General features: G+C 29.7%; 1 protein-coding gene across 2 annotated transcripts in view; it reads left to right on the top strand.

The window, feature by feature from the left end:
- GLS (glutaminase) overlaps window positions 1-17149 on the top strand; it is a 78893-nt gene that overhangs the window by 19670 nt on the left and 42074 nt on the right. For both annotated transcript variants that reach the window (XM_081260492.1, XM_081260491.1), the window contains exons 4-9: window positions 729-858; window positions 2103-2182; window positions 3907-4070; window positions 8939-8997; window positions 16922-16954; window positions 17042-17100. In XM_081260492.1, the coding sequence (XP_081116618.1) occupies window positions 729-858; window positions 2103-2182; window positions 3907-4070; window positions 8939-8997; window positions 16922-16954; window positions 17042-17100 (525 nt within the window). The remainder of the gene's footprint in view (window positions 1-728; window positions 859-2102; window positions 2183-3906; window positions 4071-8938; window positions 8998-16921; window positions 16955-17041; window positions 17101-17149) is intronic.

The following is a 17149-nucleotide window of genomic DNA, read 5'->3' on the forward strand; positions in this document are numbered from 1 at the left end:
GTAGTACATATTTTACATTGAGTAGAATAATGTAATTAGCATTTTTTGTGATTTAAATAATATAAAATTGTATGATTTTATGTGAAATTTTATTTAAAATTATACTTTATAAGAATTTTAACAAATATTTCATTGAAGAATTAATTTATTAATCTGACTAAATCAAATATGTTTTATCTCCAACTCTTAAACTAGAAATAAAAGTTTTTCAAAATATAATTTGGAAAAAGAATGTTAAAATACAAAATATTTAATTTTTTTTGGTGAAATACTGGGGCTAGTTATACAGAAACTAAGAGCTATTATGTCTGAAGTTCCTTAATTGAAAAATAAATAGGATCTTATCCATAATATTTTAAAGTCTTATTTCTGTTAACCAGATGTCATACTGAATGTTTATCTATTCTGGTAAAATAAGAAACTTGTTTCAGATGGTCCTTATACTTAGACCTGTTAGAATGCTCTGTCATGTTGTCTTTGATGCATTTTTTAGTCACATCTAATTTATTTCTAACCTGTTCATCTTACAAGCAACTACATGAAAGACTTCTAGAAGGAAAGAAAATTATGTAGAAAGACTATAATTTGTAGAATTTAGTTGTATAAAATGATGGATTTGTGTCTTCTTAAAATATGGGGTTAATATTCTCCTAATTAATGCTGTTATTACCAAGTATTAATAATTGAAAGGCACTCAGTCTATTAATTTTTTTCCTCACATTCTACAGATGTGTTCAAAGCAACATTGTCTTGCTGACACAAGCCTTTAGAAGAAAGTTTGTCATTCCTGACTTTATGTCTTTTACCTCACACATCGATGAATTGTATGAAAGTGCTAAAAAGCAGTCTGGAGGAAAGGTAATATTTTTGGTGTGGATATTTTCCTAACCCAGTCATTTAATTAATACTTCCAGCTTAATTTGAGGAATAGAGAATAAAATTGTAGTTGTCTTTTGCTAATTAAGAAATTTAAGTTAAATCAAGCTACTGGATTTAATGTTTGTTGGTTTGTTTTCAGTTGTAGTTGGACACAATACCTTTATTTTTATTTATTTTTGTGTGGTGCTGAGGGTTGAACCTAGTGCCTCCCTCGTGCACTGAGCCACAACCCCAGCCCCTTAATGTTTTAAATATTTAAAATGTTTAACTTTGCTATTCTGCAAAAAAGGAGCCTAAGTTTAGGAATTCTTTTATTTTCTAATGAGATGCCTTTTAAATTTTTAATTAAGTAAACAAAAACCTTATTGGGAATTTCTGCAGATCTGGTATCTTTGAACATTAAGTAGAATGTTTCTAGTTTTAAAAAATCTTCTAGAAGCCAGGCAAGGTGGCATACACTTGTAATCCCAGGAGGCTGAGGCAGGAGGATCATAAATTCGAGGCCAGCCTTGGCAATTTAGCAAGACCCTGTCTCAAAATAAGATATAAAAGAGAGCTGGGAGGTGGAGCTTAGTGGTAGCTCTGCCCCTGGGTTCAATCCCCATCACCACAAAAAAGAAAAAGGAAAAATCCTCTAGAGACAGCAGGTACAGCTCAGAAGCAGAGCATTTGCCTCCCTTGTACAAGGCCCTGGATTGGATCCCCAGCACTGTTAATAAGTACATTAAAATAAATAAATCCTCTAAATAATAATAGAGGCTATTTTATTTAATTTCCATATTGAAAGGTTTTATTTTGTTTTAGTTTTGGGTAGCTTTTTTTGTAATATAACTTCTTGATAATAATTCAGTGTAATTACCATTACTTATTTTTATTTGTTTGATTCCTAATTTGTTAGATAATGAAACTCTACATGCATCCATGATTGTAATTAATATAGGCAGTTTATTTAAGAAATTTTTTCTTCTTTCCTTAAACCTAGTCCAAGTTTTTCTTTGAGATTATCTTGCTTTTAGGAAGAAAAAGCATTAGAAAACATAGGAAGTAATAGCCTAAGAGAAGGCACTTGATTTCACCCTAATTCTCAAGTCTATAGTGCCCTTAGTTTTTAGGAATATTGTTATAAAAGATAGATTACAAAGCTTCTGAGTGTTATACAATAGCTATATGAGATTAGACACTTTTTATTATACCTGTTAATTTCTTTCCAATATTTTTCATAGGTTGCAGACTATATTCCTCAACTGGCCAAATTCAGTCCTGACCTGTGGGGTGTGTCTGTTTGTACAGTAGATGGACAGAGGTGCGTTTATTTCAAATCTATGAAAACCAACTTTAAGCCTTAAATTTTGAGTAACAATGAGCATGATGTAGAGAGGACCATCTTGTATAATAGATAATAATTCTGAGAACAATTTCAAGAAGATAAATAAGTTTATATTATAATGTAAAAAAACTCAGCTAAAACAGTAATTTTATGTTAAAATTTTGAGGTATTTTATCCTTCTTATTGACAGCTATAGTCTTATTTGAGTTTTATTCAAGTATCTACAGTTACCTATGCAAGAAATGTAGTCTTGTCAAAACCTGACATTGTTCTTTAATGAACTGACAACTAATAAAATTAGCATATTACTGGTTACTCACCCACCACTATATTTTTTCCTGATATGGCTGGCATAAGAGTTAAGACCATACAGCATAGCATATCCCATTATCTATCACTCATTTACAGAGTGAAAAGTCTGTTGCAAAATATGCAGGATTTCATGAAGTTCATGAAAGCCATGTTTGGGAAATGTCTTATTGCAGGCAAAGCTGCTGACAGAATTATAAGAAGGATAGTGATGTGATGAAGGCATTTTTAAGGAAAATGATTTTATTTAAAAAAGAATTAAGAGAGGCCCTGGAAAAAAATGATGAAGTTCTGGAATATTTTTTCAAGAATGACCCTTTTTTATTGTGCTAAAAGTTAGACATAAAGATTTATTATCAAGTTGTAACTTGATTTTATCAGAAAAATTATTCCATAAAAGAAAAAATCAATATTTTCTCACTCTTATTTAAAGACTTAGAGATGCAATCTTTTTGTTTTTAGGTTTGTTCTTTTTTATTAAAATATAACTGAAATAAAAGGTATACAACTTATAAGTGTGTATAGAGCTTGATGAGTTTATATCAGAGAGATTATTTTACCCTAAATTTTGTTAAGACAAGTCATATAATTCTAAAAGTTTAGATTTTATTTTTTAAGATAATGTTCCATTTAAAATTTTTTCCCTTTACTTATAAATTTTGATCTCCTTGGTGCATTCATTTTAAGTTTTTTTAAAAATTTTTGAGTGGTTATCTTAAACTATTTGCAATAAAAAGTGTATGGTTTAGCCTATTTTCTTTGAAAATTAGGAATCTGAGGCCCATGGTTGACATGATATTGGCAAAGGTGAAACAAGAACCTAGGTCTCTTAACTTCTAATCCATTTTTTCCATTGTTACAGGCTTTTATCCTAAATTGGGCCCATAAAATGTACAGATTACTCATGTTATTGTAACTTAGTGTCAGATTTATAAGGTTTATAAAACCAATGCTGTTTTTTCCAATGGGAATTGGAAGTAGATGTGATTCACAAGATGAGGCATTTATAGATAAGGTGTCAGAGACTAGTATTCAGTCTACACTGAGCACTGTTTAATTCTTAAACTAAACATGTTTTAACCAAGATGAATACCATCTAAAAGGACTAGTTCACTTTGTGACTGAATACAGGTAGGAGTAATTAATTTCAACATTACTTATTAATTTCCTAATTCAGAACTATTACTTTACTACTTGAATATAAGTTTTTGCCTTTATTTTTGCAGTATCACTTTTAAAATAAAAATATTTATTCTTTAATACCAAAGTAAACTTTGTGTTGAATTATACTTTATAAATTGGAATTAACATGTATAAAAAATAACTCTAGTTACGCAGTTACGTTTTTCCCCATTTGATGTTAATTATCTCTAAAATTTACTTTTACATAGGCATTCTATTGGAGATACCAAAGTTCCCTTTTGTCTTCAGTCCTGTGTAAAACCTTTGAAATATGCCATTGCTGTTAATGATCTTGGAACTGAATATGTGCATCGATATGTTGGGAAAGAGCCAAGTGGATTAAGATTTAACAAACTGTTTTTAAATGAAGATGGTAAGAATTACCTACAAAAAATATAAATATTTCACTTTTTTAAGTAAATCTAAGTAATTAAATTTTTTTTTTGCAGAAATTAAAAATAGTCCCACATTGTTTTCTACTCATAATAAAATTTCTGTGAAATCCATAGAGAGTTTAATTGCCTACTTTTAAAATTTTTAGGCATTTCCTACTACTGGAGAATATGCTAGGGAGAAGATGGGGTAAGGAGTAAGAATTGTACTTACAAGAACCTGTAGGGATATATCTTGTAGAAGAATTTCAAAATTTCTAGAATTTGCTTAAAAACCATTCAATGGAGGCAGGTGGGAATACTAGGTATGATTATTACTATGTTGGTGATTATTGCTGCTAAATAATTCTATTTGGCAAAGATGAAACAAACACCTAGGTTTTTTAGTTGGTTTTTCTTCCATTGTTTCAGGCTTTTGTCCTCATTTTATACCTGTAAAATGTACAAAGAGTTAACTGTGCGATTGAATTAAATGTTGGATGCGATGAAAGCACACAAGGAAATGAGATGACATGGCTTTATCCCATGTAGCAAATTGGAATACCATACTGGTGTTCATCCGTCACTCAGGGAAGGGTCTATATTGAACTGAATATAAATTTGAGGGTATATAATGTTCATATACTATTTACTTTTGAATATAGTACATATTTAAAAACTTCCATCATAAAAAGTTTAAATGGAAACCATTGAGATAGTGGCTGAATTTGTTATTGTGTGTGTGTGTGTGTGTATTTGGTCTTTCTCCTTCATAACTTAATTATTTGAAAGATATGTCTGATTAAATAAAGATATATCTGATTAAACAAGACATTATTTTGCAGGAATTGTAAAGATAAGAGAGGACAAAGGTAGTTAGTACTTTACTCTGATAGTAATTTTAAAACTAAACATCAAACTGTTGTAAGCTAGGTTATACTTTATTCCTATGAGTTGGTATTTGTTTTTTAATCTTTCAAGCATATGTGAGGTTCCTGATTGATAAGATATGGAATAAAGTAAGACTGAAGAAAGTAAGGACATAACTTAAGATTGCAATAACTGTTGTAAGAAATATACTTTTATATTTTTTTCTTTGTGCTGGATAAAAAATGAAATGTGTCTTCCTCTTTTGTTTTTTATTTTGAGATAGGGTCTTGCCAAGTTGCTTAGAACCTCATTAGGTTTTTGAGGCTGGTCTCATACCCGAAATCCTCCTGCCTCAGCCTTCTAAACAGCTGGGATTATAAAAGTGCACCACTGTGCCTGGCTCATTTTTATTTTATTATTATTTGTATGTGTGTGGGGATGGATACCAGGGATTGAACTCAGGGGCACTCAACCACTGAGCCACATCCCTGTTTTGTGTTTTATTGAGAGACAGGGTCTCACTTAGCTAGCTGCTGAGTGCCTTGCTTTTGCTGAATCTGGCTTTGAACTTGCAATCCTCCTGCCTTAGCCTCCTGAGCTGCTGGGATTATAAGAGGTGGTGCCTGGCTTGTTTTGTTGTTGTTGTTGTTTTTGTTGTTATTATTATTATTTTTTGCGGTACTGAGGATTGAACCCAGGGCCTTGTGCATACCAGGCAAGCACTCTATCAACTGAGCTATATCCTTAGCCCTGTTTTATTATTTTTTAAAATGAAGTTATGACTTATAGTTTCTTATTTCTCTTCCAATTTTTTATAGGAATTTCATTACCTCACTTTTTTTTAAACTTTTTTTTTTTCAAATTAGTTATACATGACAGCAGAATGCATTTCATTTCATTGTACACAAATGTAGCACAACTTTTTATTTCTCTAGTTGTACACAATGTAGAGTTGCACCATTTGTGCTTCTTCCAGTTTTTTAGAGCAATTATGTTCTCTTATCAATTTTACCCTAAACTTTTTACCTGATTCAATGCAGATTTGTGTAAATTATCATCTTCAGTAATGGTGGCATACAGAAGCAGTTTATTTATTAAACTCATTGACATCCAGGTTTAATATTGAAAATTTAATACTTTTATTCTAATAAGATAAAACGTTTTATAAAAAATTGTACTCTTGTATGAAAAGCAAAGGAGAATAGTTTAGGTGATTCTGGTGAATTGATTAATTTTGAGAGACATATTTAAAGAGCAGAAAATAACAAATGTAGGAATTTGAATGTTTTAAGTATTTCAGAAACAAAATAAAATAGGGCTTGGGGTATTTAAGATTTTAAGTAAGTTTTTTTGGCATGTACATGTATGGTTTTAGAAATATGATTTATTGGTACTATAATTTATATAAGGAAAAAATCATGAAAAGAACTTGGGATTTTAGCACTATTTACAGTAAAAACTGCAATATAAAGTTTAATGAGGTTTTACCTTGGTATCCCTAGACTTTTTCTAAACTTGAGTTAATACCAGGAGTTTTGAAAATAATGCTAAAATAAAGGCCTCACTAAGCCAGTCCTTCCTGATTTCTATATTGTTTCTGTACTCTTTGAGTCAGCCCAAGCAAGACACAATTTGAAGATCTTATTTATGTTTAAAATTTCAAGAGTAGATTTGTGGTGAAACTACATACTGTATGAATTCATTTGTGTCTGTGTATCTAGCATTATTAAAATTTTAAAAATAAATTTAGTAATAATGCCCTAATTTTATGATTGGGACAATAAACTAAGATTAATCTGAATATAATGAATAGATAAAGAAATTATGGTCGTTATTCTTTTTTTAAAATATTATTTTTAGTGATGAACACAGCATATTTATTTATTTGAATTTTTTTAGCTGTAGATGTACACAAACCTTTATTTTGTTTATTTGTTTTTTACGTGATGCTGAGGATTGAACCCAATGCCTTACACTTATTAGACAAGTGCTCTATCAGTGAGCCACAATCCCAGACCCTATTTATTTATTTTTATGCAGTGCTGAGGATCGAACCCAGTGCTCCACCACTGAGCCACAACCCCAGCTGGGTACACACAGCCATGCTAACTACTGTTCTAATCTCTGCTTCTGAGTTCAACTTTTTAAAATTCCATATATAAATGAGATCATGCAGAATTTGTTTTTCTGTGCCTAGTTTATTTCACATAATGTCCTCCAGATTTAACCATGTTATTGTAAATGATTGTTTCCTTATTTTTTAAAGGTTAATAATATTCCATTGTGTATACATATCTCATTTTTATTATTCATCCATTGATAGACATTTAGTTTGATTCCATATCTCAGCTGTTGTGAATAGTGTTTTAGTGAACATGATAGGGCATATCTCTCTTCAGTATCAGGATTGGATTATATTGGGTATATATACCCAGTGGTCGGATGGCAAGATCCAAAATGCACAATTTTAAAAGCATAACTACTAAATCACAGTGAAAGAAACTAGGCTGTAATTTATTCATTGTTATGGTCTCTTGGATTTTTTTAATTAAAAAAATGTGTGACAGTTTTAATGAGATAATTTACATATAACACAACTCATCCATTTAAAGTATACAGTTCATTGGCTTTTACTGTATTCACAGAGTTGTGCAATCATTATTACTATTATCCATTTTAGAGCACTTTCATCACTCCCTAAAGAAATCTCATACCCTTTAGCCATTATTCCTCATTTTCTTCTATTCCAGGAAACTAGTAATCTACTTTCTGTTCTTATAGATTTATCTGTTTGGGAAATTTCATATAAATGCAGTCATATAATATTTGCTCTTTTATGACTGGCTTTTTAAAATGATGTTTTACGATTTATCCATGGCATAGCTTTATTCCTTTTTTCTAATATTCCATTGTATCAATAATGCCATAGTTTGTTTATCCACTTTTCAGCTGGTGGAGCATCTGAGTTGTTTTCATTTTTTTAATTTTATTAGTAATGTTTCTGTCAACATTTGTATACAAGTTTTTGTATGAACACATTTTAATTTCTCTTGGTATTATACCCAGGAGTGGAATTGCTTTACATGTTAACTCTGTTTAATGGGACTAGTAATATAGTGATAACTTATATACTGTACTAGCTTTGTCAAGTTAGATAAGGACTTGTTCCTTAAGAAATAAATCACTGCTGCAAACAGATAAATTAGGAATAATGCTTACAAATAGATATTTTCACTGCTCTCAAGAATTTTGTGTTTGACATTTTTGCTGTGCAGTAAATGAGAATGTAATCAGTTGAGATTTGAAAATTCTTTTTATCGTAAGAAGTAGAATAGATAACATTTTGGTTGAACTTAAAATTTTAAGTAACTTTTAAAAACTGTGCAAGAGAACATCCTTATGTCCAGAAGTATAGGAAATGATATGATATACATACACTGTAATCGTACTCTCTTATGTATATCACTTGTGTTTCTTTTGTTCTGTGTATGTATGTATTTATACATAGGCACAAGAATAAAATACTTTTTTTTAAAAGCAAAATTGGGATCATACCACATGTGTTTTTCAAGATTATTTTTAATATATTGAGTGCTTTGGTGGGTATCGAACATTTTCTGAGCATCTCATGTGTTTTAGAGTTATAAGTTCCTATTACTACCTTGTTCACAAAGGAGAAAATTGAGATGGGATTCATTTACTTGCCTAGGGACTGAGGGCCACATAACTAGTGAATGTGAGTTAGGAAATTTGGATATATTTTTATATTATTACTTCCTGAATCTGTATATGAATCCTTGCTTGACTATATGACTATTAGAACAAAGTCCTAAAAATAAAGTACTGGCTTGATATGTAACTGATTTCAAAATATGAACTTCCTCCAAGAAAACAGTTACTATATAATAGACTTATGTTTAAAAGAGTTAATGTTTATGAGAAGTACATCAAAGAAAATAGTACTATAGTGAAATGCCATTATTGCTTTTATATTTTACAGATAAACCACACAATCCTATGGTAAATGCTGGAGCAATTGTTGTGACTTCATTAATAAAGGTAAGATGTTGATGTTTCTTTTAATCTAATAAACTTTTTGTAATAACTAAGGCATAAAGATGAATCTTGGATTGTTTAGGTAGGGCTATGAAAATTTTTCTCTTAGTGTTACAAAATTAATATTGTGGTACAGGGTTAGAATTTTGATTTATTCCAAAATAAATAATGTCATAATTTAAAGGCAAAATTTAAAGCACATGACTCATTGTAAATCCCAAGAATTAGTTACCTCTTGACTTGAAGATTTGGCAAAGATTTAAAAAGTCTGCTGAACAATAAGCACAGAGGTTTTTGTTCTTAAATTTTTCGTATTTTTTAAATTTCTCTTCCTTTTGGCTCTTCTAGAATGAATAAGTGTTAGAATTAAATCATTTTATTGCCTAATGTTTATTATTAGCATATGTAAGAACAAATGTTCTAATAGTTTGTGTTTAAGACAAATTACATTTACTATTGAATATTCTCAAGTTTTTCATACTCATGAGCTGGAATCACAGTTTTCATTTGAAATTGTTTCATTTGCTTTACTTAAACCATGCCATAATTAAGATAAGCAAGGCTTATTCCAATTATTAAGTTATGTTATTTTTCTTATGCCTTGACATTTACATTGTTTGTTTGTTTGTTTTTTTCTTTTTTTAGTGTTTGGTTTGCCTTAATAATTGGAAGCTGTGATGTTTTTAAATGTTTAAAGTGTTTGAAAATGGTTCAATTGTATGATAGATTTTTTTCTATCACACAATTTTAGATTTTGATTTTTAATTCTAGTTATAAATTCTACTTATTGATATAAATTTTATTTGTGTTTGGAACATTTATATACTTTCTTTAGTAACTGTGTATTTATTTCAAGTTAGAATAAAAACATAATGGCTTTGTAAATACATTATTATGGATGGGGGTACTTTGGTTGAATAAGCAATGTGCAAGGATAAATGATACCCTTGGCCCAGTTCACAAATTCATCTTAATTTGTATACAAGAAACTCTATCTTAACTCTCATGAGTCTTATAACTTTATGAGGAAAAACTTTTAAAATAGAAGACTACTATCTTAAGAATATATGTGTTTAGTTGCTATTATGGGGCAAATAAATGCTTTATTAACATTGACATATTTAATTCTTAAAATTTTAATGAAGTAGATATTATAGTCAAATATTTTTAAATGTAACTAATTTTCACAGGTTGTGGAAATTTGTCACTTCCTTCATTACATATAGATGTTGATGGCTATTTTACTAAGAGAAAGTTGTTATTCTGAGGTGAAAGAAACTATAGAAAATGGCAATGCAATTATGTGCAAGGTACAATTATGCCTTTAGGTAGCTTACATTGTAGTATGGAGTATACACAAGTAAATGGGCCCTTATAATTAAATTCAGTAAATGTTATGATAAGCAAGTCTCAGTAATAATTTATATTTTAACAAGTAACTCAAAAGTAAGGAAAATTATTATAGTATAATGTGTGTGTTAGTGCTTGATTTTAAAAACATTAGCATGGTTCTGAACACTTCTGGTCTTTTCCAGAAAACTGTCCACATACTATGATTTTACATAGATTTTAGGGGGTTCACAGATCATTGGAAGACCCAGCTTCTCCTCTAACACTGAAGAAAGAATAACATAGCACACCAATAGCATTTTCAAGAAAGGGCATATGTGAATGATTAATGGAATACTTCCTTAACTGCATGCAGTTAAAAATCTTTTTGTTTAATGATTCATGGGTTTAATCCACTGAACTGAAATGCTGCATGTGGTAATTGCATGTCTGGTCATATCATACCATCACTTCATTAGTTTCACTATCCATGTTCAGTTATAAATGATAAGCTAAACATTGAACCACATTATTACAATTAGAAACATGGAGCAATCAGAAACAGTTAAATACACACACCCCTAACATAATTGTGGTTAAGTTATCAGTAGTGCAAAAGTTTAACTGAGTCATCCTAAATTTGCAAATTTGATCAGTGATTTTAAATTATAAAAATTAAAATTTACTGACAAAGTCAGAAATGAGCTTTTGAGATATGAATCACTTTCTTTGAGTTTTTTGTTTGTTTGTTTGTTTTAGAATGTGTATCAAAGTGTTATTTTTTTTTAACCAAAGTTTATATAAATCTTGGAGTGTACAGCCTGAGTACAATCCTGTGTAAAAACCAACTGTCCTTTTAAAGGTCCCTGACCTTTTATATATTTAAAATTTTTTTGTAGTTGTAGATGGACAGAATGACTTTATTTTATTTGTTTATTTTTTTTTGTGGTGATAAGGATTGAACCCAGTGCCTCACACTTGCTAGGCAAGCACTCTGCCACTGAGATATAGCCCCAGCACCCTGACTGGGACCTTTTAAAGAAATAATTTGAAATTTTATATAAATACCTGTATGTGATCTCTACAAGCTAAATGATCACATTATATTTACCAATTGGTAATGGTCGGAAATTCAAGTAGTAAACCATAGCCAAAAGCCCCTTAGAAGTTGTCAAGCCTAATCCTCTTTGTATACCTCAGGAAACAAGAGTGACAGGTTGTACTGACAGTAGAAAGGGCTTTCGACTAAATCTCTCAATATTCTGTTTATTATTGGAATTTACTGTGCCATTTTTAACATAGGTGTTTTTTGTTTCACTTGATGACATATTTGACTTGAACTAGTATAGTTTATACTGTCCAGAAAAAGCAGAAATATGACTTTCTTAATCTGTTACTTATACAGAAGATACTGATTGTTGACTTAAAAAATGCATCTGTTTTTTAGGGGGTATATGTAGTTATAGAATATAAGTCAGTTCCTGCTCTCTGTAAGGAAATAGGACCTTCCCAAGGACCTTGTATTTTAGGGCCTTGTAAAGTATGGATATTTTATCATGGCTACTAAGTTGCAAGTTCTGTTTTTATCTCTTTTAGTTGACTTTAGGGTTGTTTGTGATTTTTTTTTTTCATTCAAAATTCAGGGCTTTATTATTGTGTCATTGAAACATTTGTCCTAATGTTACTCCCCTCCCAAAACTTAAAAAAAAGAAAGAAAACAAATTAAGTAGAGTCTTTAGTAAGACTCTTTAGTTCATAATTTTGTAGTATTGATATTTTTTCCTTGTAGGGTTGGTGGTGATCCTCAGGAAATGGGGGAAGAGGCAGAACAAATGTTCAAAAGGATTAGCAGATTGTGGAAAAAAGGAGAATTTGGACAGAAGGAACCTGTTGCATAAATTCTTAACTACTAAGCTTATAGGAAAACTCCAATATTTAAAATTTTAAACAAAGCTGTATAGGTAAATACCTTTTTAAAAACAAATGTCATTTTATACTTAAAATGCACATAATTTAAAAAAAAAAATAAGGGTTACAATACGTCCTCACTTTTTCTCTATGGTAGCTACTAACATTAAAGGAATACTTTTTGTTGCAGTCTGTTTTATTTGATGATGTTGATAATGTATGATTGCTTGATTTAAAGAAAAGAATAAAATAAATTTGAAAGGAATATAGATAATGTCTAGGAGAAATAGTAGTATCTTTATTGTAATTTTTTATCTTTTCACTGGTAAAAGTTTCACCTAGTTTTAGTTTAAAAGTTAGTCTGATAACTTAAGGGTTAGAGCAGGAAGATGAGGGCAACATACTGCAAAATAATTGTTATACTTTTGTTTTTTTTAAATTTTAGAAATAGAGTAAGATACATTATCTTCCATGTTTATATGACTATTCTAGTGGTAGTTTCCAGTTTTTATCATTTGAAGAACTTTATTTTTCTTAAAAATCAGAAATGTTTTTGAATTAAAAAATTGAGTTATTTTTCTCTTTAAACAATTTAATCATCTCTATGAAATATCAAGACAAGTTTAACTAATGTATATATAATCCTCCATTTGGTCATGATTGGATTTGTGTATAGGCCACATTTTTAGGGAGGTTTGTGACTCTAGAGAGTAATGGATGATATCTTGAACTTGGTAACATTTGGAAGACAAGATTTTATATATATGTGTATATATATAATTTTTTTTTCTTTTAAACTTCAATTTATGTTAGTGATACTTTTGAGAATAAAATACAAGAGAATTTTACCAACTGAATCCACTATTTTTTTTTATTTTTAGGGCTAATCTATGAAAACACTAGAGCTAGAACAATTTTTTTTTTTTTTTTACCTGTAACATCTGTTTTTAATTCACCTAGTACTGTTGAACTTTAAAGCATTTTCTGTGGCAAGAGTAAATCAAGCATATTTTATAAAATCATTTTCAGTTATCTCTTTGCCTTTTTCCTCTATGATCTCTAATTTTAGTTGATTTTCACCACCCTACTTTATGAATGTAATCTAGTGTATTATAAAATAACTCTGATTAATGTATTGACTTTAGTTGAGCCAATTCTTATATTAAATCTCTGGGAGATGTCTTTGTTAATAGTGATATGAATTAATTGTTGAATACATTGTGAAAAAAACAGTGTAAAAAACCCTCTCCAATATAATTATATAATTCTTCTCATAGATATTATTGAAGTTCAGTGCCTCTTTATTAAATTTTCACTCATAATTTTCTTTAAAGAATGTAATTTCTGTAAATTGATAGGTATACTTATAGGAAAAATAACTTTGAAATTTTCTGGTATAAGGATCTGATTACCCTTTTTACACAAACCACATGATTTGCTTTTAAAAGGCATTGATAAATGGATTAGAAATTTTAGTAAATATATATATATATATATATATTGGGTGGGGTGTGGGTACCAGGGATTGAACTCAGGGGCACTTAACCACTGAACCGCGTCCCTAGCCCTATTTTGTATTTTATTTAGAGACAGGGTCTCACCGAGTTGCTAAGTGCCTTGCTTTTGGTGAGCTGACTTTGAACTTTTGGTCTTCTTGCCTCAGCCTCCTGAGCCCCTGGGATTACAGGTGTGTGCCACTGCACCCAGCCAGTAAATATATTTTGCCCAATTTAAATGTTCCTGCTATATTTACTACAGATTATTGTAACTTTTTCAAAATTAAATTAACACGGTGTCTAATAATGCTTGTGTTGTGATCTTCAAACTGGTATAAATATATCCCTGATACATGAAGGAAAAAAGTACAAGGATAATTTAAGATAATTAGTTTCCCAATATGTTTCCATATGTACCTTTCTTAAAATTAATTTGTCTGTTATCTAGGTGTCATCCTGTTCTCAAAAACAGTCATACTCATGTGTCCTAAATTTTATTATGGTGCACTGCTTTGGTTTATTAAAAACCTCTTGGATACCACAAGAGGGAACATTTTGAAATACTGAAGTCAGTGGTATTGAGTATGTGAATCAGAGTAATGATTGATACGTCCTATTGTATTTCCAGTTCTTTGTTTCCAATCAAACTGAACGAGGATTTAAATGAATTGTCAGGTAATAGGAGTAGTGTAATTTTTGAGGATAAGTTATTGTGTGAATTCTGTTGTGATGAGGTAGGTGACTTGGTGAGATAACAGGTGTATAAAGAAATGGGTGACATTACTAGAAACAAACCTTTTTCTATTTTAGTCTGCTCATGTATTTTAAGCTTGGTTTTTCAACTCATATCTGTAAAAATTAAAAATAAGAAGGAAATTAGTTCCCATCTTACTTTATCAGTAGAAAATATTGATGTATGAATTAAAAATCAATGACTATTTCAAAGGGGAAAGAAAATACTCAAGAAGAGAACAATCTTATAAAATAGTATAGATTATTATTGACTCAATTTTTTCCCTTTAACTTTTAACTAAAAGAATTCAAACATATACAACATAAACAGAATAATATGACCAGCCACATTGTACCTACTCTTAGCTTATGATTATTAGATCCCCCAAATCCTAAGGGTAGGTACATGAAATCTTTCTAAGAGATACAGAGGCATATGTATTTTATTGACTTCAGTTAAATGCAATTTCCAGGGTAGATAATAATGGTAAATGTTAATCAAATGTCTTTACACTTAAGTGGAGCAATTTGGAGGAGAAACATTACTTTAGTCCACATAATCATTCATTATTCTATTTTGCCCTGTCTACATACTCTACCCAGGGCATTTTGAGTAGTTTATTAAAAATATTGTATAATGATAGATATTGGTTAATAGTCATTGTTTCTTAAAAACAACATAAAAGCAAACCTTAAGTGTATTTTAACTGAGTAAGCCACAAACTTGACCAAGTATGTGATATGTGACCACAGTTTAGAATTGAAATGGTTTTCTATTAAACATGAGAGCTCAATAAGGAAAACTTGTATTATTTTCATAGTGTACAGTTTAGGTCAGAGAATGAAAGTTCAATATAACTTGTTTACTTTATATTGATTAATTGTATAACCAGTAATTATCCGTGTGACATCCCAGTGCAAATGCTGACATCCTTTTCCAATCAAAGAGTTGTTTTTTTCTTTTCTTTCTTTCTTTCTTTCTTTCTTTTTTTTTTTTTTTGTGCTTTTTCTAAGGTTAAAAAGGTTTTTGTGGCTTAAATGTTGTTACATATTTTACAGCATTAGGACTATGGAATATTTTGACAACTGCAACAGTTCAATGAAGTTGGTAATTTCTTCTTTTAATTATTTTTCATTGAACAGCTTTGGAGTACATTTCTTCATTTAATTTCTGCTATTTTATAAGGAGAGAAAGCTTAAAATATATCAAAGGATGCTTTACAGAAAATATGTAGATAGGGATTACAATCTGACTGTTGCTAAATTACCTTATTCTTAAATTTTGTTAATGCCTAATTTTGATGCAATATTGTGGTGTTCTTTCCAATTATTGATTGTATATATGTGATTGCACTTCTTTCTTATGTAAGTTGATTTGTAGGGTTTCACATATTATCAGCCATACCCTCATCTTCTCGTAAGTGGAGAATGAATCTGGCTTTATTTAATTAAACAGTACTCTGGAACACATTTTCTTCCCATAATAGGACTTGAAAATATATGTTTTGGATTTTTTGAGGGTAAATATGTTTTAAAAACTAGTTGTCAAATTATTTTATTTTAAGCCTGTTTTAGAAATTAGAGATGTATTGTTTCTCTTGGGTGCATATCACCAATTAATACGTTTGATTTCAGATCTACAACTTACTGCTTTGTAAACTTCGCCGAGGTAAAATGAAACCATTTGGCTACTTGAACTGATCTACATTACATAGGTTTTTCCTAATGACATTTGCAGTAGATAACTGTCAGAAATAGAAGTGATGAAACAATACATCTTCCATACTCTCAATTGGCATAATGTGAAATACAATTATGGCTAATTTTTAGAGACTATGAAATATAATTTTATAAGTTCAAGTATTATTATAAAAAATGAAAAAAATATTAAGGGTAGAGCTTTTTCCACACTACTAAATGTATCCAGAATGTTTACATATTGTAGAATTATAAGAGATTAGTCAGTTTTGCAACATAACTCATTTTTTCTAACTCAATTAATATTGGTTTAAGGTTTTTAAAAAATATAAATAGATTATTCTTAATTGAAATTATTTTGTTTATATATGCTTAAATCTTTTTAAGGTGAAACTTTATTTTAAGTTTTTTAAAATATGAAATTAAATAGCATACATTTTATCAGATTATGTACTGTCATGACAGATAAGGGAATTTCAGGATAACTTGTGTATAAAATTCTGTAAATTTGGGTTGAGTAAAGATATACTTAAAATAAAGCATTCCCTTTGTAATTTTGATTTTTTTCTCTCAACATATGGGTGTTAAAGAACATGTAAAAATGTTTAAATATTAAATTACTTTAGAAGTATTTCCTAGTTTTAAAAGTACTAATGCATTGTATTAATTATAATGGTAGCTATTTGAAATTGTATATTATGTTAGCTTGAAACTTAACTCTGGTGGTGTGTATATTAACATATTTATATCTTGTTTCTTCACAGCAAGGAGTAAATAATGCTGAAAAATTTGACTATGTAAGTGCATTATAAAATTCCATTTTCATTCTACATTCTTTATATATTTGTTTTTGGTTACTAATACGTCCTAATTTTGGTTTATAGGTGATGCAGTTTTTGAATAAGATGGCTGGTAATGAATATGTTGGATTCAGTAATGCAACGTGAGTCTGATTTGTGGCTTAGGATTTTATAGTTGGTCAGGCCTCTTTA

The sequence above is a fragment of the Spermophilus citellus genome, assembly GCF_964194105.1.
Source record: "Spermophilus citellus genome assembly, chromosome: 11".
In the NCBI taxonomy this organism is placed as follows: domain Eukaryota; kingdom Metazoa; phylum Chordata; class Mammalia; order Rodentia; family Sciuridae; genus Spermophilus; species Spermophilus citellus.